We start from the raw sequence: 26928 nt of genomic DNA, 5'->3' as shown, positions 1-26928 counted from the left end.
TGATCTCCTCGTCGTCTTCCATGCCACCACCTCTTCAATTTCAGTGCCATCTAAAAACAGAACGCTGATTTAGAAAAAGGAAAAGGGATTAATTAATCTTGGAGAATCATGAAAGAAAGAAGAAAGGAAAGAACCTGGCGCAGCCACACGTAACGTGTTGATGAAAAAGATAAAGAGGGAGAAGAGAAGAAGAAAGAAGAAGGGGTTTGACTTTGACAAGAAGCATCGCATGGTGGTTAATAGTTTAGAGTAATGGTTATGGCGTCTTTAATTTGCAGAACAAGAATGCTACTCGTTACTCAGATTTTGCGCTATACGCTTTGGAGTTCAGAGACTACTTTAAAACACTCGTCCTGGGCACCTCCTTCATGCGTTATTACCCGCGCTATTATTCTCTCCCACGTCATATATTTTATTTTTCACTTTTTCTTTTCTTTTTTTACTACCTTTGACTGTTATAAAAATATAAATTACAATGTCATTAATTATTTTTATTTATAATATTAAATTTTATATTATAGATGAGAATTTATTATTTAAAAAATAAAATTAATTTATTTTATAACTATTCATGTATATTTTTACTATTAAAACTAATTAAAAATTATGTGTAAATTATAATATTTTTTGTTTTAATAATTTTTTAATTTTATACTAAATTTTAAAAATAAAAATTATTTATATATTTTTTAATTATCTTATATAAATTTATTTTTTTATAAATGCTTATGTTTATATGTATACAAAATTATTATCTTATAAATTTTCAAATTTTATATAAATATAAATATTTATATTTATAAAATTTAAAAAATGAATTTATTATTGGTACTACTTATAGTTTAAGCTTTCAGCTATGTTTAGTTTTATAAAAAAAACTATTACAAATTATACAATTTATCATTTTTATTTTTTCTCAAAATTGACATTATTTTCAAATATATATTCTTTCTTGCATCCGTTTTTAGTTAATTATAATAATTTTATAAAAATAAAATGCACGTGTGTGTTGTATGAACTATTAACTAGTTCTAATAAAATTTAATATTCCTTTCTTGTTAGTTTAGGAATATTTCTCTAACTATTTTTAAAAGAAAGTTCCTATGTATATAGAAAAGATAATGTAATAATTTTATTAGTTATTTTTTGAAATGGTGTTAAATGACTTTCAATTTTTTTCCTTTTTATTTAACACATCTAAAATAATCATGTAATTTCAAGTTAAATATCCATAGAAAATCGAAGAACTAGTCATGTGAAGTCAATTAATTGTTTTAGATCATAAAAATTGACTCTTTTATTTTAAAAGTTAAAATGTGAATTTGTTTAATTGTGAAACATTATTTTAACTAAAAAGTATCAAATGTGGACGGATTTAATGTGCTCATTTAATTATGTACGCGTAAAAATAATTAATTAAACAAATTTCTAAATTTAATAATTTCAAACAAGTATATAAAAATTAAAGCGTGACACTTACAATTCTCTTGAAAAATAGTAAATGGAAAAATCGCATAAAATGCAGGAGTTTAAGAGTTTATTTATTTTCTATTTTTAAAAATATTCTTTTTTAAGTAAAAAAATGAAAAATTTGTTTATTAATAAAATTTTATTTTTTTAAAATATATTTTTTAAAAATAAAAAACTAAAACAGAAAAAAAAGCTTGAAGTGTTTTAATATTTTATTACATAAAATTTAGAATTAACAGTAACTTAAATATTTTTAATTGCAATCAATATTTTTTTAAATGACATTTATACCGACTAATCAAGATACTTATTTTATATGAAATTTAAAATGCTATAAATTCTTTCGAGTACACATATCATTATCTTTTAGAAAAATGAAAATTTAGTCTGTAAAATCTAGCGCGGGATTAAAAGAAGAAAAAAAGTAGATTTAAAGATATAAATTGTATGGATGTCTTAGCAATAATAATAAAATCATATTTTCATTATTGTCAAATAATTAGTTCTACATAGTTTCCTTCAATGTATATTTTAATTAAAGGAACAACAATCTACTTTTTATGATTAAACTGAGTAAAAGAGTGACACTTCCATGCCACATAAGAATTAAAACTTTAAAGATAAAATTTAGTTGCTATATCTTAAGCATTTTTTTTATCTAAAATTTACTTACGATATCATAATTACGTGCATAATAAAAATTAACATTAAAATTAATACTGATTATCAAACTAAAACTTGATTTTTTATTAAAAGATATCTAAAATACTGTCACACACTTACAATTAAGTTTTGTTCAAAATTAATTAATTTTTAATCGTAAATTAATAAACCTAACAATACTTACAACTGAATGTTAAATGCTAAATTAACAGAGCATTACAGCAGTAATGTATATTCCATCGCAATAAATATACTTTTCAATATAAATACTTGATATATAATTCCTTGACTTAATTATACTTTTTTTTAAAACAACTTAGATCGTGTGGAATTTCAGTCTTAATTTTTTGAAGCCAGTTTTTTTTTTTAATGAAACAAATTTAAACCTTTTATCAATTTCATTCTATTTAAATTTCTTAAATTATTATTTCCATTTATATATTAGGGGACTTATGACAAATTTGAGATTTTGAATTATTTAAAACATCAAGAAGTCAAATTTAGTGAAAAATTTAGTTAAATTATTATTTCATTTTGAGTGTTGATGTTTTAGTTAATTAAATTTGAGAAGAAGAAGGTTTAAAACAATTTAATTGATTCAATTTGTAAAAAAATTAAGTCAAAGAATAAAAGAATAAAAGTTTTAAGTAAAAACACATTTATGACAGGATTAAGTTACTTAATTTGAAACATATAAAGACTTAATTGAATTTAACAAATTGAGAAACAAAACTGTTCACAATTTTAATTAAAGGATTAAAAACGTACATTTTTTTTTGTAAAAAAGAAAAGTTGGGCCTCCTGGGAAGAAGTCCAAAACACAGCCACTATTGTACATCACACACATTACTTTGGTTTTTAGTTCGATCGAACTAATAACTATCGGGGATAACTAATAACCTTATTTAATATAAAAGTGACTAATTTAATATATAATATTATGAATATTTAAATATTTCTTAAATACAATATAAAATTATGAAACATTAATTAAAAATTATTTATTTATTTAAAAAAAAACAGAACTAGGGTATAATTTTGGTAACCAAGATTGAACTGCGATGCAAGACGTGTTAATTTTACATGATTGATATTCATTATTATTATTTTTTCATATATATTTTTTAAATTTAGTTAATAATTTATTAATTAACTAAATTCAACAAAAAGACTTAGTCAACCTCATGATAATGCTGTTTTAACTTGGTTTTCCCTCGCAATTGGTATGAAATTATGACGTGAGAAATTAAATAAAATATTTTTAATGTTAAAATTTCACACAATTTTTGTTATTATATTAACATTTCAATTTATTTACAAAACTTACAATAGTAAATTTTATATAAATTTATGTTTTTATAAAAAATGAAATAAATGTTATTCTTTTACATCATAATGCCATATAAAAAATTAACATGGAAGAAAGTGATATTACCTTCCTCACTTAACACATACGCACCTCCGTATATGATAATTGCAAATGAAGCACGCAGCTTTTAACTTATCACTTCACTCACAGTTTTAGAATAAAGAGTGATCTTGAGAGTGAAAATTTTCATTATTTTGGCATTTGAACTGTGAAAATATTAGACCTTAAGATACATAAACACATCCTATATGTATTATTGTATTTACCATTTGAATCAAAGGCCGTATTGCCTGTGGCACATTCAATACGGTCACAGTGCCACTGACTTGCAGCATTCGGCAGAATTTATGTGCTTCTTTTTAGGAATGGAAATTGTTTATTCTGCCTAAAAGTAAAGGGAGAATCCATAGGTTGCTTGATTCACAAACTTGAGAAAATTAGAGTATGAACATAATTATTAGTTAAAAATATCTTTAAAGAATCAATATTGACTTGTTTCTTGCCTATAAATAGTAAGTGAGGCTGCTTTTTTTTTTTTCTCTCTCTAAATGCAATCAAGTATTATATTTTGGTATAGTTGCCTAAGTTACTTCTTAAGTTCGTTTTACTACATCAATATAATTTTTTTGTCAGCGTGTTTAAAATTAAGTTTAAATTGTATTAATAGTTTTTCAATGAAAAAAAAATATATTCACTTTTGAAATTATTTAGAATTTCTCAATCCCCAGTTATTTGATGATATTTAACTGTAAGGCGACCGTTGGTTTAAAAATAAATCTACTATGTACCCAAATGAATATCTTTGCAAAATTTGTTACATATAACTTTCTAGATTTTTTCGGCTAGTCAAAAGCATGATTCTTGACTAGGATTTAACCACAATTATTATCATCATAATATCATATAAAAATGTACAGACCATAACTTGGAATTGGGAATCACGTGATGCCATTAAGAAAAAAGCCCCGACCAAGTGATTAATTAAACATAAACTTCAATTTCGAGAGAGAGAGAGAGAGGGAGCTTTGAACAATTCAGTTCAGTCAAAATATCATATCATAGTAATTTAAAAAAAAATTAAAAATTGAAGTACTAAACTGGTAAGTGGTAATCCATTGTTTTCCTTTTTGCCTTTGTTGGAGTGCTTATTCATTAGTGTATCTAACACAGAGGAGATCTATGAGGAATGCCTTTTCTTCTACTCATGCTTGTGGCCATGTCTTCGTCCGAAACCTTATTGCTATTGGCCATGAATTTTGCACACACACTAGTCCATCCACTCCTTCTCTTCCTAACAACCTCTGTGCAAGCCATGCTCATGTTATTCTCTGACCCTGAAGATGAACTCATTGGCTCATCACTGTCCACAACAGTTGAACGAGTCATCTCCTCATCCACCATGTCTTGTGGGATCATAAAATCAGGACTTAGCTGTAGGGACTTGCATGTCCTCAAATAGGGAGAGAGGTCCTTGTAGTGTTTCAGCACAAAATCCACCTACATATGCATATATACTACACACATGAACCATTGAAATTCAAATTATCTACTACTTAATCATCAGGCATCCATATTAATCTAATACAAAAATAATCAATCTTTTATTGGGCTTGTATATTATAGCTACCCCTTTTTTGCTATATAATTCAAGTATTATGTACTCAAATTTATTTTGATGAAGTTCAATTTCAGTTCACTTGTAACAACCTATCCCAGCACACAGGAGTGAATTTTGTTTGTTTAGTGTGATATGTATGTACCTTGCATCCTAGAGAGCAATGGATAAAAGGCTCTTGGAGACTTCTATCACATGAAGTACAGTAGTTTCCTGACCCTTTGAATTGCCGGTTTTGAGGTCTTTTCTTGATGAACACCACTTTGGCACTATTGATGGTATAGGCCTAATAAAGAATTCAAACCTTTAGGAATCAGAAAAGTTGAATTGCAATCCAATTTTTCATTTAGGTAATTATTAATCAGAACTCCATCACACTAAGGGCATATTACTATTACTTTATTTAGTATATATTGATACCTGAACATTGGAGCAGTCTATGAGTTTCTGAAGATCTTCCAACCTAACAACATCATGATAAACGTAACGGCGAACCTGAAGAAGCCTGTGGAAGCGATGAGATGGCAAGCAGTGAGGACAAATACTGATGCAACAATCTAAGCAGCACACATTCTTCTCATTCTTTTTTGCATTCTCATGGTAAGAGCACCCCACAAAGAACTTTTGTGTGTAAAGAGCTTCCAACCATGCAGGCTTTTGGTATCCCTATATATTAACAATTACCAAAACAAACCTTATAAATCATATCAACCGAAAGGGTCATAAGAATTTGAATAAAAAGAGAAGAAGAAAAGAAGGGTAATTCAAATTAACCATGATCATGGAAACACTTGCAATAGAGGCTCTACACAATCTCCTTGAGCTATGATCAAGGTATGGTGTATATAATTAACAAGAGAGATAGAAAGAGAGAGAGAGAGAGAGAGAGAGAAGAGGAGGGAGATAAGAGTACTTATGGAGGTTCACAAGAGGAGTGAGGGTATATATTTATTTATTCCTTGAATAGGTAGACAACATTTTGTCTATAGGGGAAGGCTTATATCATATGAGATTATGAGAGAGACAGAGAAATAAAAGAGAGAGAGAAACCGAAAGCCATAAAGAAACAAGTTAAGATGTGAGGGGAACGTGGGCGCTGTTTCCGTGTCTCCCATTCTCTTTGGCCCCTCTAAACTATTCTCTGCTCATCTTCTTGGCTTAAGAGCTCTATTGCTAAACTAAACTACTCTCTCCTTGAACCAGCTGCAATTCTAATTATTTTTTCATATTATATAAATCTTCACCTCTTCGCTGATTCAATTTATCTTGGAAACAACCAGTTGCTAGTGGCAACTTGATTTTGGACTTTGAAATCCAGTGTAAAATTTCATTTTTTTTGTGCAACTTATGTATGGTCTTAGAGTGCTGTCATTGCTAGTTCAACTCCTACGGTCTAATTTAATTTTATAAGAGTTTTGGCTACTTTCGTGCAACCGTTTGTTAAAGGGACATTTTAATTTCTTAAATATGCGAGTTTTATATGCATATGTCTATGTATGCTGAAATTAAGTTACAAGTACGTTTTCAAATGTTTGAAAAAGTGAATGCCCATCAAATCTTTGATTAAGATAGGGGTAAGTTTGATTCACATAATATATCTCTACAAAAATAAATAAAATTAATTTTATTAATAATGTAAATGGAATCGGTTCTGCCTTATTTTTATTATTTTTAAGAAGTCGGCCAGTTGCCCAGCAGAACATTAAAATAGAATGAAAAGGGAAAGAAAAAGTTCAGACAGTTTAGTTGAGAAAGCACAACAGAACTTGGAGTCACCTTTTCTCCAAACACTATTTTTATGTTTTCTTTAATTTCCTTTGTGCTATGTTGGACTTCTGCACATCTCTGTTCATCTCAGTTTGCATAATTAATATATGCCTATTACTGTATGACTTCAAAGTTAAGCAATGAGAGCATAGAGGCACCAATCAACTCCCTACTTAGCAAGACATAGCATGAAACATAGCACCAGAAATTAAGAGCATACTTGCTTGAGAGGTGGAGGTATAGAATAAAGATTAACCTCACATTTATCTGGAGCATAAAAAAACTCTGGCCCATTTATATTGTCTATGCATACTGTATAAAATAAAGTTTATGCAAATATGTTTAATGTGACATTTTATTTATACACTTTTTTCCCATTAGATTCATATATGTTAATACAATTGTATTGTCAATTTTATTTTTCATTTTTAATTATAAATTTCAAATTTGATTCAATTCTAATTATAAATAATTTGAAGTTATTTAAGTAATAAAATAAGTTTCATCTTTTCGAATAATTATAAATTAACTACTTTCACATTTAAAGTTTTATAAGGATACAAACTTTTAGATTTTAAATAAAACTTTTTAATTCATATTGATGGACATTTATACAGTCTTAACTGGAAAAAAGTTTTATAACATTGGATGAGCGTTAAATAAATTGTATTTTATAAATTATGGTCAATATTGTGTGACATAAAGGTGAATTCAAAGTCGTTTCAGACTTTACTAAACAACAATGAATAAGAATTAGTAGAATATTTCTGTCTCATTTGATTTTGTTTTATTCCAAAATTCTAGAAACAATTAGCGCACCCTATCAAATGCTTAAATTTCTTCGTAGAGGAATGTAGAAACACATGCACAAATAGTGCGGCATTTCAAAGAGACTATAGAATACTGGGCACTTAGGTTCAATTCTAACTTTTAAATTGAAGAAAAATTAGTTCATTTGGCCATAATTCTGAGTAAGATTCTAGCTAGGTAACTAGTCATGATTATGACATGTACTTGAAAAGGCATGTTTTATGAAGATACGATCGCAGCTAGGAATTTACTGCTAGTAACAACAATTGAAAGGTTTTGTTCTTGCAACAAATCTATGAGACTAATTTGATTGTTTCATTTTTTGACACCATGGAATCGTGGCAAGTGGATAGTAGGAATTAGTGTTCATTTGTTTTAAAGTCTAATATAATTAATTTCGATTTTAAATCATTAAAATACATGTTTAAATTAATTTAAATAATAATTTTACATTAAAACATATATTACACTGTATAAAATTAATTTTAGATAATAACTTAGAAAGTGTGGTAACTACATAAATCGTGGCTAGTTTTCTCTGTTTAAATAAGACAAAACCAAATCCTAAAGAATATGAATATAGTCTTTGTCCAAACTTTCTCATCCTTCATTTTCTGACTAACTAAAACAATGACAACTGAAGAAATATACTTTCCAAACCAAATTATTCAGCCACTCACAGCAAAAAAAAAAACATGTTCTTAGTGCTATTTATGCTGTGCATATGGCACTAAAGGGATGGAAGCATCGCATAAACAGAGCCAGCTAAAATCTGAAACAAGACATGTACGATGAAATCCCATGTTTTTTGGGGAATCAAACATGGGTAACATTAACCAATCAACCACTCCACTAAACCAATCACTGTGTACTTTAATAATTATGGGTATTTCTAACCAACGTTTGACAGACAGGCACAACTCATTAAGCACTAACCAGTAAAATTAATGACAAATTATTTAAGGGCTTAATTTAGTGCTAATTTTTAGGACCTTGCTTATTGTGCCTTTAGGCTCTAACCAAGTGTTATTCTTGGGGTTTGAACGAATAGGAAATAAATCTTGCTTTCTTTCCCCTTTTACCCTTTACCTTTGCTATATGTTTTCCTAAACCCTGTTTACGTGATCCTTAGCCTTGGCATGATATCTGACAGTGCGGGGTGTCACTTTTGGAAAAACAATTTCACCAAGAAGATGAGTAAAAGAAGTTGATTCTTGATTTAACTTATCTTGAAAGTTTAGCTCGATATAGGTCCTAAGGTAGCTTTTAGCGATTATTCTAAGCCAATTTGGCACCGCATAGCAATGTATAATAAGACTCATAATGACCAGCATATATTGAGAAAGAATGTTATAACAATACATTATTTTAATGCATTTTTATTATTAAATAAAATTTATGTTGATTTTTTAATTAATATAAATTTTAGTTCCATATTAATAAGCAGATATAAATTTTATCTAATAATAAAGAGAATAAAACTTTCGTAGCAGGTTACTATTTGCTCTTTGTGATTTTGAAATTTGTGAGAACATAAAACCAACAGATTTTTTTTTGGAATAAGAAAAACAGAATTCTCTTCGTCAAGAATAAGTGCAATTTGCCTTCTGAATTTGAAGTTACTAAAATTTATATTCTTAAACTGTAAACTTTTTCAATCATATATACTAATTAACATTTACAAATTACTAACATTTCTTTTAGCACACGGATCTAAAGGTTTCAAAGTTATCACCCACCCCAAAAGAGAAATCTAAACCCCCATCATGGTGTAGCAACAAAAGTCATGATTAAAAATCTGGACTATCAGAGTTATATTGTTGTGCTATGAGATTATTCTTGTGACAAAGAGACATATATAGTGTTAAAGTGTGATGATAACATATATGAGAAAAATTATGTGCATTTACGATATTACTCAACCAAATTTAGAATCACAAATAGGAGTGTCTGTTTTACAGTAATGAGAGTAGCCAAAATGCCCTTTAATTAACATATTTCCAACTCCGATTCCTTACCACTGGATCTGCACAATGTGGTATTTTTCTTCATAATGGCTCCGAAAATAAAGTATAGAAAACTTAAAAGTTTATTAAATATTACATATTAGTGCACAAAAAACATCACAATGAACATAACCCTCGTAACTACAAATCCTTCCATAATAGCTTCAAGAAATCAGCACCGACCAACAGAAGGATGAAACTGCACCTGTACGTGCTTAATATGATATCAAATTACAAAGCAAAATATAGACAAATACGTTAGCAGAAGAAGAGAGAAGCTACCAAAATAAAAATTGATGGAATTAAGAAAAGAATTGTCACCCCCACGTGCCATGAAAAGCAGGATGGTATCATATCAGTAAAGGACCTCACGTGCAAGGGATCCAAGGACCTAACCTACAAATTTAACGGTGCACAACACCCTTTTCCTCATAATACAGTACAAGTTCTAAAGTTTGTGTATTTGGTGTGGCAGTCAAAGATCAAAAGATCCAGAAGTGACCAGAGATGATGAAAAAAGATTTTTGTACCACTAAAGAGAGACATCTTTTGATGTCTCCTTTAACTGTGGTGAGTATTTTTGAGATGTATATATACTATAAATATAATAAAAAGTAAGAAAAATATGAAAATAATTATATACAATATTACATTGAGTGTCAAATTTTAAATGTTGAAATAACAAAATATAAAGATGATGAGGTTAGATTAGAATGAAAAAGTGAGTCAGCGTGTGAGCCGCACGAGGGGATCTATCCGCAGAGGGCAGTGCAATTCTACCTCAGCCTCACTTTGCCCTTCTATTTTAATCCCATTGCCACTTCCACATGTCCTATTTTATTTCTTTCTCTTTATTTTTTAGGCCTATCTCACGTGCAGAGCCGTTTTCAAAGACCAAACCATGTATCATAATGAGCTTAGTCTCATACAAAGCTCACCCCTTAACAGCTCTTGATTATTAGTGAAATCAACACAAACCCTCCCCTCTAGAGTTAAATGATTGTGACCAAAAATCATACAGGTAAGTTATTTGTAAAGGAATAGTGTCATTTTATATTGTCATCATTAGCACTACTACTTCGCTTACCAAAAAGTTAAAACATAAAAAAGAACATATTTTAATGACATGAGGTTGGTTAATTACTTGATCAAACCATATCATGTGGGACAGCACCAAGAAAAGAAACAAGGTTAAAATTATAAGTTGGTTGAGTTGCACGATCACCTTTCTGATTCACGAAGCTACTAAAGGCTCATAATAAGTGATCCTTTTATTTCCACGGAGTTCTGAACATGGTCCACGCTGTCCAAACGTCTAATTTGCATATAATATATCTCTACAATAATAGATAAATAAAGTTGAATTTTTTAATGATGTAAATGGAATGGTTCTGCACTACCTAAGACCAAATGTGTGCACACCTCGCCCATGAATAATTCATCTTTATTAAACATGTACTTAGCATGCCATTAACATATAGTGTTTAGTTTGAGTGAAATAGAAGAGAAGAATTTTTATATTATTTTTCTTATTTAGTTTAATATTTCAGAGGGAAAAGAAGAGAGTTAACATTCTTCCTCACACAATTTTAATTCCCCTCTAAAATTAGGAGGATTTGAAGGGAAGATAAGCTTTTGGATTAATTAAACAAAATATTTCTTAATTTTAATTTCATCTGATCATCTTAAATATATAATAGATAATTTATTTTTTTCCCTTCTCCTCAGCTTTGCTCCTTTAAATCAAATGATGTTAAAAAAAACCATCTTTTATCATATTTTTTATTTGAAATTAAAAATTTATTGAAATAAAAGTATATCTTTTTAAAATTTCAATATTACATAATTATATTATTTTAATAATCAATTTTTCTCTTTTTATTGTTCTTGTATTTTAACTTTAATTGAAGAAAAAAAGGGAGAGTAAAAGAATAAAACTTGATGTCGTACATGGGCTACATAAGTATAAAGATGGCAGTTGGGTTATGCTTATGAGATTTGGTATTGTAACAACCTTAAAGGCCCAAAAACCACTTTAAGGAAGCGGATAGAATTACTGGGAAAACGTAAGGCCTGAGGATTCTGTGGATAGAAACTGTATTAACTGCTTCTGCTCTTCTTGCAACTGAAACTAAAGTGCAAACTAATGGCTACTACCATCATCAAATGCAAACCGTTGTTTCCACTTTCTCCTTTGCCTAAACAAACCACTTCATGGTTTTCCTGCAAACCCATTTTTCACCCTTTCCCTTCCTTTCCAATTTCTCCAACTGTGTATCAGCGAGGACATGTTGCAGTCTCAGTATCCTTCAACCCCCAAGGCAACTTCGATCTCTCTTTATTTGATGATGATGGTAACACCTACAGTATCATTAATCTTTTGTTTTCTTTTCCATTTTGTTATACCTTTATCATTAATTTAAATAAATAAAATGCATAAACAATAACAGGGGCAGGGCATCTTAGAAGTAGGATGGAGCTATGCCTCCTCCATCATAAGTAAAGATTTCGTTAAATATATATACATTTTATGGTATCATGCTCTTAAAATAAATTAAATTATTAAACTTTTTAGTCTAAATAGTTTCTTTTCTTATAGTTTATTGGTTTAAACTCAAGTAGTTAAAATTGAAACATCAACAGCAAAAACTAAAATTGTAAAAAAAATCAAATAGATAATTTTTTTAGACAAATAGTTGTTTATATTAAAAAATATTTGAAAATGTTGATTCTAATATAATTGTTGATGACATCAAGCATTAAAAAAAAGAACAAATGGTTTAAGTAAATATAATTTTTGTATTTAATTGTGTCATAATATTAAGATAATAAATTTTATTATTTTATATGCATATGTAAAAACTATCTTAGGATGAATTAAGAATATGTAGTGTTAAATGTCCTGCTCTAAATGTGTTCTGAGTCTTGGATTTCTCATCTAAAGCGAAAAAAAGTAAGCAAAATGAGAGAGTAAAAATGTACCGTACTTTGCAAGTCCATTTCAAATTAAGGGTCGATACTACACTTTACTTTTTCACTCTACCTAATTCCTCACTCACTTAAGAGGAACCAAATACGTGAATCTTACTAGTATGTCCTTGTAACTAGCTAGCAGAAATTATGCAACTAATATATTGTAGTGCTCCATGCATTTAATGGAATCTATTATACTATACTTGAACAGACTTTGGTTCACAGATGCTCCTAAAGTTGCACCTCCTAAGCCTCCAACAGAAGGCCGATTTGAGGTTGTCATTGACAATGATGTCATTAGTCGTCTTGACTTGTCACCTTTTCAAGCTGCAACAGGCATGAAATCCCCTTTATCTGGTAGGCAAGCTAATATGAACATTGAAATTTTGTTTAACCACTTGTGGGATATAATTAACTTTCATAGTTATATCTTGGGTGTTGCATGGTGAAATTAATGCTACAGTTAAACCAAGGGAGTATCTTGAGCGTACAATTGGCTTTACCATCAACTATACCAAAGAAGATCCTCATGATCCTCGAGAATTTTCAGAGTATCCTGATATTAGGCTATGGTTTGTGAGACTTGATGCTACTTATCCATGGTTGCCAGTTTTGTTGGACTGGAGAGCAGGTGAGCTGGCTAGGTATGCTGCAATGTTGGTTCCACATCAGGTGATGTTAAAAAGTGCATGCTTGTGTGTGAGTTCAATATGTTCATGTGTATGAAAAAGGAGGAGAACAAGTTTGATGCTAACTCGGTAAATATTTTTATGTTATGTTGCAGATGAATATGAAAATGGGAGTTGTTTTCAATCCTGAGGCATTGGAACTGTTTGTTGTGAAGAAAGTTTTTATAGTGTATTCCTGGTTGAAGCATCACAACATTCCCAAGCCTAAATTAAAGGCCAGTGATATGGCTAGAATGCTTGGATTTGGAATTGGTGATGACCTATATGACTTAGTTGAGAACCATCCCCTTGATCTATCAATTTGAGAATTAGTACCCTAAGCATAAGAATATTTATGTTGTTCTGTTGATCCAATATCTGGTGAAGTGTATCACCATTTTAAGAGTAACTAGACTTGCATAGGAGCAGTGAAATTTGTATAGCATGAGAGAGACATCAAGATTAAAAAAAAATGGTGCTAATGATCTAGTTTTTGAAAATTTAAGCAACATCAGATTAAGGGTTTGTCTAATGCTAATGCTTTCCAAGAGTTTCATAATTGGAATTCACAGAACAACTACCTGTTAGTGCAAATTTAGAGTACTCTGCGCGATGTATTTTTTTGGGTAGTCGAATGTTTCTACACTACAATTCTATTTACTCAATTCACGTATGAATATAAATTTGTGAGTGGAAATAAAGAGAAGGAAATTTGCAAATATTTGATCATGTATGTGTACACATTTCCACACATGCAATGAATTGAAATGATTCTAATATTATGGAGCCTTTGGTGCAGAGACCAACGAATTTTCCTACTTTAAATTTCTCCGACAAAACCCTGATTAATAAGCTTATTTTTAAGTGAAATGAAATAGATTTTACAGACATTTTCCTAGAAAAACAGTGCAAATTTTTTGCAATGGAAATCAACGAGGAAAATGGCTATTACGCTTGTTACAAAGGTCACACAAATTGGAGGTCAACAAATATGAAACTTGATAGATGGAAAGGTTAACTCTGTTAATTGAGTAAATGGGTATCCAAAATAACTTTAATTAACGTATAGCTAAATAGGAAAATGTAGTAACAAATGAGAAATGAGGGCCCAGACATGTGTCCAAGTTTCCGGGAATATGATTAGAGATAAGTCCATTCCATGTACCAAAAAATCCATAGTTAATTGAAATTGCTCCCCTTAGTTTACTTGCTTTCTGCACCAACATTCATCTTCCAAAAAGTTCGTTTGACCAAAACAATGAGAAAGTGAACCAAGAACTGCATCAAGTCTGCGTCAATATAAATTTATTAATCACAATAGACATTTTAAAATTGAAGTTAAAAATTTAAAAATCATATTGTGACATTAAAAAAATCTTATTTTGTATTTTTCCTTTTACCCATTTTTCATTAGAATTGATTCTTCAATGTAAATTGGAAAAGTTATATAATAAAAAATAACAAGAGAAATAAAATAAATTTAAACTAATTTATGATTGATAAATTTACAAAAAAAAAATTAGAAAAGTAAGTACAATTTCGATAGTGAAACTGTGAAGAAAATAAATTGAGATAATAATTTTATAAATATATAATTAGTATGGGTTATATTCTAATTTAATAATAAAAAAAGATGTATATGTGTATAAATTTGGACTACATCTGAGCGGATTGGTTTATAATCTTATAAAAAAAGTTAATTAGAGCCTATTAATTCCATTTAAAATTTATTTTCAATTTAATTAAACCCGGCTTGGAATAATGAGGTAATTGTTGATTTTAAGTTTTAAAATTTTTAAATAATAATATTAATTTTGAAATTTAGAACCATTTATATTATTACGTTTTTATGTTTTTAATCTCCATATTCTATCAAATATCACATTTTAATCGGTACTGAACAAATCACTCGGCACTTACTCATTTGAATTTATTTGGCAACACTACTATTACTAATAATAAGAACAAGGTCAATTAATTTATTATTTGTTATATTTTTTTAAGTAGGTCCTAATAATTTAATTTTTTAATCAAATTTTTATAGTTTTTTTTAAATAGGTCCTTAATAATTAAAATTATTACATTCTATTAAGTATCAATGACATGATTTTTTTTTTCATTTTATTTTCATAAATGTATTTCTTCAGTATTTTTTTTAAAATTGTTAAATTACATTATCGCTGAGTGATATTTTTATGTTAAATTGTTGTTAATATATTTGGATTTTGTATTCCAATAGAGACAAGTTTAAAGTAATTTTCTTTATTTTTTTTTACCGATACGTCATAATAAAATATTCATCTAAAGTTTGTCTAAAAACTTGAATTTAGTGTGGAAGAAGTTAAAGTATGTTTAATTTCTGTTTTTAAAATAGTTTTTTATTTTTAAAAAATAATTTTAACATAAATTTATATTAAAATTAATTTTTAAAAACAGAAAATAAACATGCTCTTAGCCTCTACACTTAAATTTTTAAGAGTTTTCAAAATTTTAAAGGTGAATTATTATTTTTTTCTTTTATCATACTTTAATTATTGTATATTGAATATATATATATATATGCATAAATTAAAACATAAGTCTCTAATTTAGTATATTATTATTATTGTTATAATAATAATAATAATAATAATAATAATAAAATAGTAATTGTTAAATCATAACAATAATAACAAATGATTATTTTAAAAAAAATAATAATTATCTATATTTTTTATTTTATTTGTAATTGTTAATTATAAGTGGGAATTTATTTTATTTTTTATGATTAGTCATTCATTTGAAATAAATTTTATACCATCTTTCTTACAAATTTGAATTTTTTTATATTCACACAAATGTTTTTCATTATTATATTTAACATCAAAATTTCCTATCCTGTATAGCTATGTGTGTGAAGATTTAAACACCTCTGTTAAAGGAGGAATACTTAATCAATCATGGTGACATACAAAAATCAAGAGTGACATTTCACATCTGAATCATATGCTTTGTTCTCCTTTCACCCTCCAAAGGAAATCCAAAAATATACTCGCCTAGTAATTGATTTCCTTTTACTAGAAAGATCTTACAATTAAAAACTTTTTAAACTAAATTGTCTATTATGCCCTCCATTGTTTTGCATTGGATCGCTTTTTATTATTTCAAAACATTTTTCACATTTTCTTATTTAAAAATAAAGATAAACCAGAAAATAGGTTAATTAAAATGTATATTTTTATTGTTTTACTGTGTAAAAAAATAAAATAAAAAATTGGTGGATAAATAACTTTATTATTTTCAAACTTCAATTATGACAATCGCTTTTCTCTCTCTTTGAAAACCCAATTCTCTTTTGCTTTGTCTTCCTCTTCAAATCTCAATTTTTGTGACGAACTTTCAGCAAAATAATGAAATTCAAATCACAGTATTTTTAGCCTTTTGACGACAGGAAAAATCATTAAAAAAGGGATTTTGTCCCACCTCCTCATGCCATGCAATTGTCATATATAACTCGTGCTATGTGTAGAAAGCGAAGACTTGCGAAAAGAACTAAACCTAAAGCAAAGTCTTGTCATTCACATGAGCAATAGGCTTTTTGAAGTGTTAGAATTTAGTCTAATCACAGAAATCGCATTCATACTCGTCGGTGATCCCACTACATGTCAACTTGTTGGCTGCACGTATAAATTTGTATCTCTTGGAATAGTTCATGAATTTCTAAAGTAAACAAATACAAATCAAATCCTAACACATAGTATATTGCCGTGTGAGATCTTATTGTCTTTTGTATTTGTTGGGTAATTGAGATCTTTTTTGTCGTGTCACCGTCTAAGCCCTGAGAATCACCAATTATGCCATGGCGATGCACTTTTTTGCTTTTTCTTTTTCTTAAAAGTATTTACATGCACTAGTTATACAAAAAAAGTCTGGTATTTGATTTAGCATTAGTAACTATTTTTTTTATGCAGAAGTTCTGATAAAATTACATATCAGATAGAATGTAATAATCTATTTTAATTTTTTATTAAATTGATAAAAAAAATGTTGAAGAGCTTAAGTGATTCCTTAAGTTAAGTCGTGTACTAACAGTTTATTGATTAATTTCTATTAAAATAACAGCTAAAAAAATTAAATTGCCAGTATAAATATTGCAGATCTATAATAATGATGTAATACGTTACACTACCATATAATTCTCTTTGCATATTTAATTTTATAATTAATATATATACACTCACATAATATAAATATTATATTTACTATATAACCAAAAAAAAATTGTTTAAGTGTTAAAATAAACTTGTTAATATAGTTTTTGTTATACAAAAATTAAACTATTAATATCGATTTTGAACGTCTATACTAATGAATAATGGATTATATTAACATCTGATATATCGGTAATATGTTTCATATTTATATAAATAGAATTATATATAGTATAAAATTATAATATTTATGCTATTAATTTTATTTTTGTTAGAAAAAAATTTATAAACGGAAACTGATTATTGTTGAATAATTAGTAAATGATAATTCTTTCATAATAACACTAAATGTCAGTATCATTCTAGTAGTATAAACATACATTGATAATAACAATATAGTTTCTGTTTTTTTTTTTCAAAAAATATTATATCAACATACGTACAAGACATTCCTAGCGCTTAAAGTTGTCTTTTGAAAAAATAATGATAACATTTTTTAAAGTAGGGTGGTACAAAATGTGTCTTAAAAGCAATGTTTGGCTCATGTTTAATTTTAAGCACAAACATTGGCTCATATATATAGTGTTTTGTTTCTGCCACGTACCAATATCTTGGGAGAGTGGGTCTGGTGGCAGATGGGGGGTTGAGACAGTGTTCACGCCCATGTGCTAATGCGATGTGAACAAGTCATGTGACTCTCTATATGAGGGGTCACAACATATAGGTATGGGACTGAGGGAGGCTGAAATATGACAATAATAGATCTATAAGGATATGGAGGCCAACATATAGTTTATGTATCTCACTTCTATTGACGTGTGTAAGAGAAACATAGCACCTTTTGGCTTCTGCTACAATTGAAACAACCATGAAGGGACAAGCTCACAAAAAGTTCAATAACCCCCTCTCCCTTTGCATTACTTTCTATGAAGATGCTATTTTTGTGTTCCTGTGTACTTGTCATGTTAGTTGACCAGCATTGCAACTTTATGATGTATATAGGACCTATCTAGCTCCCTCTCTTTGATCTCCTCTTTCCTTATCTTATTATTATTCATATTGAGTAACATTTTAGCCTTAATTATAGCTTCCTTGTTTGTTCAAGTTTCAAACAATATGCGGGACTTTACCCCACCATTTGTGATTACTACGTAGATGAAGCGGTAATGTGGAATGAATTTTTCATGTGTATGTGAAAAAATGATGACTATCTCTGCCCCCAGATGAAGAAATTAATTAAGACATAAAAAATGATGTCTCTCTTGATCGAAGAAGCAGTTGCACGAATTTGCTGATCTCAAATTATTTTTCCTCGCTTACTTTGTAGATGTAATTAAAATATTACAATCGTATTAAAAAGTAGAGTAGGCTTAACTAGTTGGATATAAGCTTATTAAATTTAAATACATCATGAAGTTGCTAGATGTTAGAGATATATACACTTCTAGGAGTGAAAATAACACATCTCTTGCATTCATCAACTGCATTTATATCTCAACTAAAATATTACCAACCAAGCCAGGTCCTTGCCATTCTAGGCTCTAGCGACTAGCTAGCGAGTGAATGTGCCTTTCATTCAGTACAGTATACTGTATTGCATGCAATTAATTCTTGTGTTAGTGTTCATTAGAATTCTTTTGTTTTTCCTCTAATGATTTTTTACTACAAATTTTCATTATACACCTTTAATATTCACGGAATTTAATTAACTTTATAGAAACAAAAGGCATAAACTTTTGATTTAAAGCATTCAGAGAAATTATGAAAGTAATTTGGTGCTTTTTTGAACTTTAAATTGATAATTTTAATTTATATATTTATTTAATCAAGGGCCATCAGTTGATGTATATGTCCAAGAGAAAAGAAACACAGTTCAAACTTCAAAGACAAACTACTCTTCTGCTTTATCCAAGCGACGTAGAAGGAAAAACTTAATCAACGTCCACAAAATCTGGAAAATTATAATATAAATATCGAGCTGTAACTCTTATATACTCAATCAAAAACTGAACTAGCATTACCCCCCTTAAATAACATAAACACCAAATGTATAATACTTATATAATATACAAAATGGAAATCCTATACTAAATTAATGAAGAAAAATGTTATAAGATTTATTTGGTTTTGTCGTTGGAAAACCGAGTATAAACAAAGGATAACATCACTGAAGCTGGATTGTTTGGTTATGAACAGGCACGTAATCAGAAATCACGTATCAAGATTTGGTCTTTATCAAACAGAAAAGAAAGAAAGACAAAGAAAGGTGCGTACACCTTTCAATTGTTAGGCAGTCCAAATTTCTTAGTCTCAAAAATGACGTCCCTATGTCGGACTTTGTTTTCCAAAAGCAATTATATCTTGCTAAAAGAAAATTAATATATGCTTTGAATCCCTTTATTTAATTTGAATCTAGCTTGTTCCCTCGTGTTAATTTCAATATACTCTAGTGGACTACACGAAAAGTTACAAAAGGAAGAAGAAATCTATCTATTAAAGGGTTAATTAGTAGTCACAACGTCCCTTCCACATGCACTAAAAATAGCTAGGGTAGTAATCTTGCTATGCGTGCCACAAAATCCCTAATCAATTGTATCTTCTTTGCCATCTTCAATTCTAAATATTGAGAGAGAAACAACAGCCCCTGAATGAGTATACACAATTTAGAATGACGTCCGTTTTGGTGCGGTACAGAGGCAAAACGCACGTTTCCGTGATCATGGCGACATATATTCTGGAATTCCACAATAACTAAAGCATGAACCTGCAGTTTCTCGTAAATCTATTATTTTAACGAAAAAAAAGTGTCTTAAAAGTGCTAATTAAGAAATTAATAAGTAAGAGATCGAGCTTGATTTTGATATATTATTAATATAAACAAACATTAAATAATTTGTACATTGTTTATAAAAAATAGATTTTATTAAAAGTTTTATTGTTTTAATTTTTATCATGCCCTCCCTAAATGTATGATAAAAAAAATTTCTTAAATGAAATCTACGAAGCATTACATCTTAAATGGTTGTTTTTTAAAATCCATATTCGAATTTATGTATTAATCTTTAAATAAGTGTGTGTGTGTGTGTGTGTATCTATCTGCACAGGTGTTGAAGAATATTTTATTAAGTTGACATCAAACGGTTCCAAATAATAAAAACTAAACACTTACACCTATAATAATAAGCATACTTATTATGTATAAAATATTATGAATCATATAAAAAACATGTGGGGCAAATGAAGGGTTTACACTGTTATAACTATGACAAACTAAACATATTAATACGGACTCAAAAGAGATCATAACGCACATCACTTCACACTGATAGGTAAGTTCATTCTTTCAATGTAGAAAAGTAAATGCCAAGGGAATATAAATTAAGAACAGTTATATGAAAATGTGGTGGTAAATAGAATTATAATGAAAAGAAAAAAGATTACTGGAACATTGAATTTGAATAAGGAATTAGAGGGAATTTAATAAAATGAAGGTGACTCCCGATAGTCCCACATGACAAATTCTGACAATGTCGCCACCGATGTGTTTGTGTGCAGCCCAGAGTGGCAACAACACGCGTGAAGTTGCGGTGCCCACGTGGTGATTGGCCTGCCACTTCACCCCGAGATGTCGACCTCCACGTGGATTGGTCCTTTCTTTCCGTTCATATAAGGCAACTAAGCGACAAAGTCCTACGTAGGCATTACCATGATGTATCAATTATATTATCACCCCACAAACCATGACTTCCAAACGTTGTCTTTCACCTTCACTTGCTCTCATAATAATTCCAGTTTATAGTTGCGTAATCCATGCTCTTGCATGGCCTAGTGGGTTGCTACTGCGGAAACACATTGCACCAGTTGCTATAATTGTTAGTTATGTTGATGGAAACTAACCCTTCATCACTCTCTCAGTGTCAATTTTAATTAGACTGTTAATTAAGAGAACTCTTCCTATCATATTTAAGTTTCCATTAAGATGGTAGGATCAAACTGGACATCATTTCTAGTTTTTATTAGCTAATTGATTCAATTCGAAGCACATCTTAATTTTGATTGATAGGGAATTGCTGGATGCATGTGAACCAATATATATCCTACCTTGACATTTATATATGTTTTGGTCTAATAATACGTACTGTCTAGCTAGTGGTAAGTTTTCATTCAACACAAATAAAAGACTTATCAAGTTGTTACTAATTTCTTCTTCTAGTGGTGATGGGTATTGATACCTAACAATATGTTTTTTCTCTCAGAAGACTAGTAATCACGAAAATAAGATTATTTCATGACTATGGTGATAGCAGGATGAGATATTCTAACGTGAAATTGGACTCCCTAGACCTAGCTAGCTAGAGGAAGTAAAAAACTTTTGGTGATGAGAGAGAGGCTATGCTATGAAGAAGCTTGGAAAATGAGCAAATCAATAGGGTTGTTTTCTAGAAGGGAGATTTTCTAAACGAAATGAACATAGGGAAAACATGGTCTTGTACTCTTGTTGCATAAAGTGAATGAGACAGAACAAAAGGCTGGCATCGTGGAAATTTGCAAACACTGAAGCGTACATCAACGTAGAGAAGAGAAAAACAACAGTACATTCAGCCAAACTTAAATATATATATATACACACACATTATTATATGGTTCATCAATTCTTATAGTACTGTACCATTCCCCAAAGTAAATGCGCCTTTTTATGTTTCACATTTAATCCATCTTCCTGTTCTCTTTGGACTATCCATTTTCCATCTTAATTAGGTCCGTACTTTTTATTGTTTAATGCAATGAATATTGTAGTGCCTGACATTTAATAGCTCCTTTGTTGCTTAATATTTTCTATCATTTAATTTCAAAACCTTTTTAACCCCTAAACCTTGGCCTAAATGATTGTCAGATCAAATGATTAGCAACTTCCCTAATTACATGAGGTGGCATTTTGAGGGTATCACAAGACAACCAAAAAAAAGCAAGGGAAAAAAAACTACTACTTTAAGTTGAACTTCGATGAGGACCCCTATACACCACTATATATATAACAATATGTCATTCATCTATCCTTCATCCCATCAACCACTCACAATTTCCAATTCATTGCTCAATTAAGAACTTCTTCACAAGAAGAAAAACCTGAAGAAAATTCTAACTCCCCTCTTTGTTTAAGCTAGGATTCTAACCGCTCACTTCTTCCCAATACTAATTTTTCTTCAAAATGAGACCTTCTTTTGTAGTCTCTCTTCTGATTTTGTCACTCCTCCTTGCAAAAGCTCAAGGTAGCTAAAGCAATGTTTTCAAAAGCAGTTCAGTTTCACAATTAGGCCTTCTTTTTGGGTTTCTAATTATATCTCCTTCTTCTATGCAGGGATTCGTTTGGGGAAAGTGTCTTTAGCAGTTGAGCAACAGAAACAACATGTCGGTGATTCTTACTTTGTAGTTTTATGTATTCATTTCTTCATGAAGTTCAGCCTTCATTTATGCTTTCACATTTCTTTGGATGTTAATGTAAAAGTCACTTCTGACTACAGGATGAGGGAAATACTTTGTTGAAAAGAAGTAATACTGATGCTGAGGAAGTTGTTCTCTGCAGCAAAGATGAACAATGCATAGGTAGCCAGAAGAAAAGAGCCCCTAGAAAATCAAGAAAAACATACAACCAGTTACCACACATTCATGAAGATTACTATGGACCTAGATTGCATAGACCTAGACACCATTAGCTTTTAAGCCCAGAAAGTTCCTTTTTTTTTTCCTTGTTTCTAATTATAATACAAGAATTATTCAGAACCTTCAAAACTAGATTCAGTATTCCTTAATGCTTACTGAGAGTTTTGTCCCATAAACTCTTGATGGCTTCTAATTTTACAGTTATACACAAAAATTCAAGGCTTTATTCTCCTTCTCTTGGTGTGTGTGACTCAAACATGGCAAAATATATTTACTAAGCATCATCAAAGAAATTTAAGCAGTACTAACTCTCTTTTACAAATAAAAAATCCTAGTATTAAGCATCTTGAATGTTCTTATGTTCTTGCAGGAAAGATAAAGAATAGGAAACTTGTTACCACTTCAGTTTCTACAACCCAATCCATGTCAAAGGTTGGTTGAGAGATAGAATAAATTAATTAAATTATATTCTGTCATAGGTCTCAACTCAAGTGTAAACCTTGGAATTTCTTCTTTGTTTTTTCTGTTTATGACACTATATATATGCTCCATGGACAGAATGTGAAAAGTGAAGAGCACAAGGGTCATCCCTTGGTAAATGGCAATACTAGAAATGTGAATGCCAATGAAGAAGTGAAGGAAGTAAAAGTTAATACATTGACTATTTCCAAGCACAAAGATGTCCCTCAGGAGCACTATGCTGACCTTGTAGACATAGCTGAGATGGACTATTCTCCAGCAAGGAGAAAGCCTCCAATACACAACTGAGAATATGATCAACTAGAAAAACTGACAAAGTTCCGCATATTAGGATAAATAAAATATAGAAAGAGAAGTTGGACAGCATTGCAGAAATGCTGCAGTTTTTTTGGGCTTAGGAATGATTTGTACATTATATATTATTCTATCACCTTTATTGGTTATAATATATTTTAAGACATATCTTTTTTATTTGATGATTAAGTCATGAGTACATATATTAGGTATGCTTAATTTTTATGATATAAAGATTGAAGTTAAAGGAAAGTGACATCAGTGTTGTTTATATACCGAGGTGTGTCTTTTTTCAAGTAATGGGAGAGAAAACAAATCCGGGACCAATGATTGCAATCGTACCATTTATTTGTTTAGCTATTTTGTAGCTGAAAGGGCATAATATATTCATGTGTTGCTCACTTAATCTTCCCATAAAGTTCAACCTACACGACCCATGTTGAATATGGAATGAATAATCAAACTCATTCATTTAATTAACCAACGCAAGCAAGCCGAGTCCTTTAAATCAAAAAGAGAAAAATTTAAAAGAAACGCGTCTTAAAATAACCATCTTTTGTGAGCAATATATTAAGCATTTTTTGCACTAGTCTTCAATCAAATTTAAAGTTTCATTTTGACAAATTATAATAAAAGTCAACATTAAAAAACAATACTAACCATTGAAATAAAATTTTTACTTTGATTAAAAATAACCCTAAAAATATTTATAATCTCATAGATACTACACTTAAATTTTATCTTATTTTTATTATTATTTATTTAAGGGGATGCAATCTAGAGGCTACCTTGGCTTTGGTCCATTTCGGTTGTAGGGGCTATGTTCATTGTAGACAGTGGAGTGAGGAGGTACAGAGGATTAATTGAGTCATGGCCCCATTGTCTGGCCACATGCAACCAATTGGGCCCAGCATGTTTCGCATATTGATTGCAATAGTATGAAGAGTCAATCTTACATGTGGACTTACATGTTAGATGGTGGATCATTCATGTAACTTGTGGCCCATTTCGGTTCGTAGATTGCGCTGGACCACAAAAAAAATAAGATACATTTAGGTCGACGGTAACTGTTCTATACCCAAAAAATTAAATAACATCTATGGTATCTGTTGCCTGTTGAGATCATTGGAATCGTTCTTTCAATCGAGTAAGATGCATTTTTTATATCCCTTTCTCGATTATTAAAAAAAGTTACAAAAAGTGTGAATTTATTTGCTCGAAGGTAAGTTTTGTGAAACTTAGTTTGTTTAATAATTTTTTAAAGACATTAAAATAACTTAATTATATTTTTTATCCATATAAAAGTAGTATTCAACTGTACTCTGCACAAGTTAGATATAAAAATTCAATTCTCACTAATACATCATTGTTATTTTAGTATTATTATTTAAAAAAAAAAAAATCTTTCTTCGATCCCTTTCCTCATTTTCTCCGTCACTGTTTGGTCATTTCCAACATTGCCACTGTCACAAAAAATTCTCATTCTCATTCTCGTTTGAGCTTCTCATCACCACTGTCCAACCTGCTTGTAAGCGTAGAAGAAATTCTTCATCACAATCTCAATCCTCTATGTAGCCTGAGACACATGAACATTCTCCAACCTATTCTTCTTCTATACGTGCACCTTCATCGTAGCTTCCACCATTCCAGGCCCACCAACAATCATGGCATTATATGAAACCAAATCTCACTTAACAATGATTTCAAACAGCAACTACACCACCAATGAAAACAACCTCGTAAGCACCTAACGAGACCCCGCATCCCATTGGGGCTTTTCAAAATTCAAGGCGAAACTATTAATCTTATAAGAAAAGCTGATATTTGTTTGAGCCATTATGTCTTTGTCGTGTATATGAAGAACTGAGATCCATTCATGCCAGGGTCAGTATTGATCACCATCAATTTCATGTTTAGGCCAGTGTGCTTCTTCACAAAGTTCTCGTTAGCAAACTTAGTGTCGTAGATTGATTCGCCGCTGGTGCCATTTTTGGCGGTGGTGAAGTCGCCGCCCTGCACATGAAGTTAAGGATCACACGATGGAAGGTTGAACCCACCCGTGAAACGCATGCAAGGAGCTGAAATCCTAGTGTTCACCAACCCAATTAAAGAGCGATGAAAATGAGAAATAAATTTTGCTTTAGGTTCATTCTTTGCTTTGACAATTTAGAAATTGAATTATTATGAACTCTCTATCTCCAGAGCTCTTGGTTGTGTTCTCCTACGAGCGTGGCCATGAGACAAATTTCCTTCAAGAAGTTGATGTTGGTGTAAACACTTAGGTAGTCATCGGAAGAGGGTCTGGTAAGCGGTCAACAAAGGAGAGCCATTAGGGAAGGGTTTGAAGAAGACAAAGAGAGGTTTGACATGGGTATAGCTCAAAGGGTGTGGATCATTGCAGATCCGATTCCAGAGATTTTTCAGTAAATATTTAAAAAGTATTTAAGGATTTTTTTTAAATATTGATATTTAAATATGATAATTACGTAGTAGTAATGAATTAGACTAATGTTATTAAGTCATAAAGCACGATAAAATTAAATTCATATATCTTAAAAATGTTAAAAACTATATATTAATAAAACTTTTTAAACAAAGAATATAATTTAATATAAGGACTTAAAAATATCAATTTAGTGTTTTTTTTATTCAAGTTTCCGAAATAATTATCATTCCCTACTTAGTTCTCAAAACAGCAACGCCACTCACCACTATGTCCAATTTATGTAATTATATATTATTTCCTTTCATTTAATAAAAACTTTACAATTTTACATATCCATAAAATATCTAAAATAAAAATGTTAATTTATCTTTGAAATAATAAACAAAATATGTAATTTCCTTGTTATCAACTCATTAACTTGTAGTAAAAACAATAATATATGTATAGAGTAAGTGCAAATTATTTGTCTTATTTAATACTATTATTTTTAGTAAAAGAATGATAAAACTTATACGT

The 26928-nt window shown here is 29.8% G+C and overlaps 3 protein-coding genes across 5 annotated transcripts; 2 read left to right on the top strand and 1 right to left on the bottom strand.

Annotated features, from left to right (window-relative positions):
* Positions 1-4663: 4663 nt before the first annotated feature.
* Positions 4664-9016, bottom strand: LOC113874770. The gene is given in 6 exon segments (XM_027512983.1): positions 4664-4999; positions 5263-5403; positions 5538-5783; positions 6207-6260; positions 6262-6300; positions 8816-9016. Coding segments are annotated over 6 exon segments (1017 nt in total).
* A 2733-nt stretch (positions 9017-11749) lies between these two features.
* Positions 11750-14061, top strand: LOC113847450 (protein CHLORORESPIRATORY REDUCTION 6, chloroplastic). 2 transcript variants are annotated; one of them, XM_027476571.1, is made up of 4 exons: positions 11750-12054; positions 12899-13030; positions 13137-13345; positions 13458-14061. In XM_027476571.1, the coding sequence occupies exons 1-4, from the start codon at positions 11847-11849 to the stop codon at positions 13665-13667; spliced, it is 759 nt and encodes a 252-aa protein (XP_027332372.1). In that variant the 5' UTR covers positions 11750-11846; the 3' UTR covers positions 13668-14061. The 2 variants fall into 2 exon arrangements, with proteins under 2 accessions (XP_027332372.1, XP_027332371.1); XM_027476570.1 differs by having other exon boundaries at positions 11769-12054; positions 13098-13345; positions 13458-13911.
* An 8554-nt stretch (positions 14062-22615) lies between these two features.
* Positions 22616-23980, top strand: LOC113848353. 2 transcript variants are annotated; one of them, XM_027477826.1, is made up of 5 exons: positions 22616-22801; positions 22891-22940; positions 23054-23135; positions 23563-23624; positions 23751-23980. In XM_027477826.1, exons 1-5 carry the CDS (start codon positions 22741-22743, stop codon positions 23958-23960), a joined length of 465 nt encoding a protein of 154 aa, XP_027333627.1. In that variant the 5' UTR covers positions 22616-22740; the 3' UTR covers positions 23961-23980. The 2 variants fall into 2 exon arrangements, with proteins under 2 accessions (XP_027333627.1, XP_027333628.1); XM_027477827.1 differs by having other exon boundaries at positions 22891-22944.
* The last annotated feature ends 2948 nt before the right edge of the window (positions 23981-26928 follow it).

This window comes from Abrus precatorius, unplaced genomic scaffold (genome assembly GCF_003935025.1).
Source record: "Abrus precatorius isolate BTA unplaced genomic scaffold, Abrus_2018 Scaffold8, whole genome shotgun sequence".
NCBI lineage: Eukaryota > Viridiplantae > Streptophyta > Magnoliopsida > Fabales > Fabaceae > Abrus > Abrus precatorius.
The sequence above is the reverse complement of the archived record's forward strand: the minus strand, read 5'-3'. Positions and strand labels throughout refer to the sequence as shown.

Coding starts and splice junctions, on each gene's coding strand:
- LOC113847450 (XM_027476570.1), top strand. CDS start 11,847: ATGGCTACTACCATCATCAAATGCAAACCGTTGTTTCCACTTTCTCCT. Junction 12,055..12,898: donor CTCTTTATTTGATGATGATG/GTAACACCTACA, acceptor TTTGGTTCACAG/ATGCTCCTAAAGTTGCACCT. Junction 13,031..13,097: donor CATGAAATCCCCTTTATCTG/GTAGGCAAGCTA, acceptor TAACTTTCATAG/TTATATCTTGGGTGTTGCAT.
- LOC113848353 (XM_027477826.1), top strand. CDS start 22,741: ATGAGACCTTCTTTTGTAGTCTCTCTTCTGATTTTGTCACTCCTCCTT. Junction 23,136..23,562: donor CAAAGATGAACAATGCATAG/GTAGCCAGAAGA, acceptor ATGTTCTTGCAG/GAAAGATAAAGAATAGGAAA. Junction 23,625..23,750: donor CAACCCAATCCATGTCAAAG/GTTGGTTGAGAG, acceptor CTCCATGGACAG/AATGTGAAAAGTGAAGAGCA.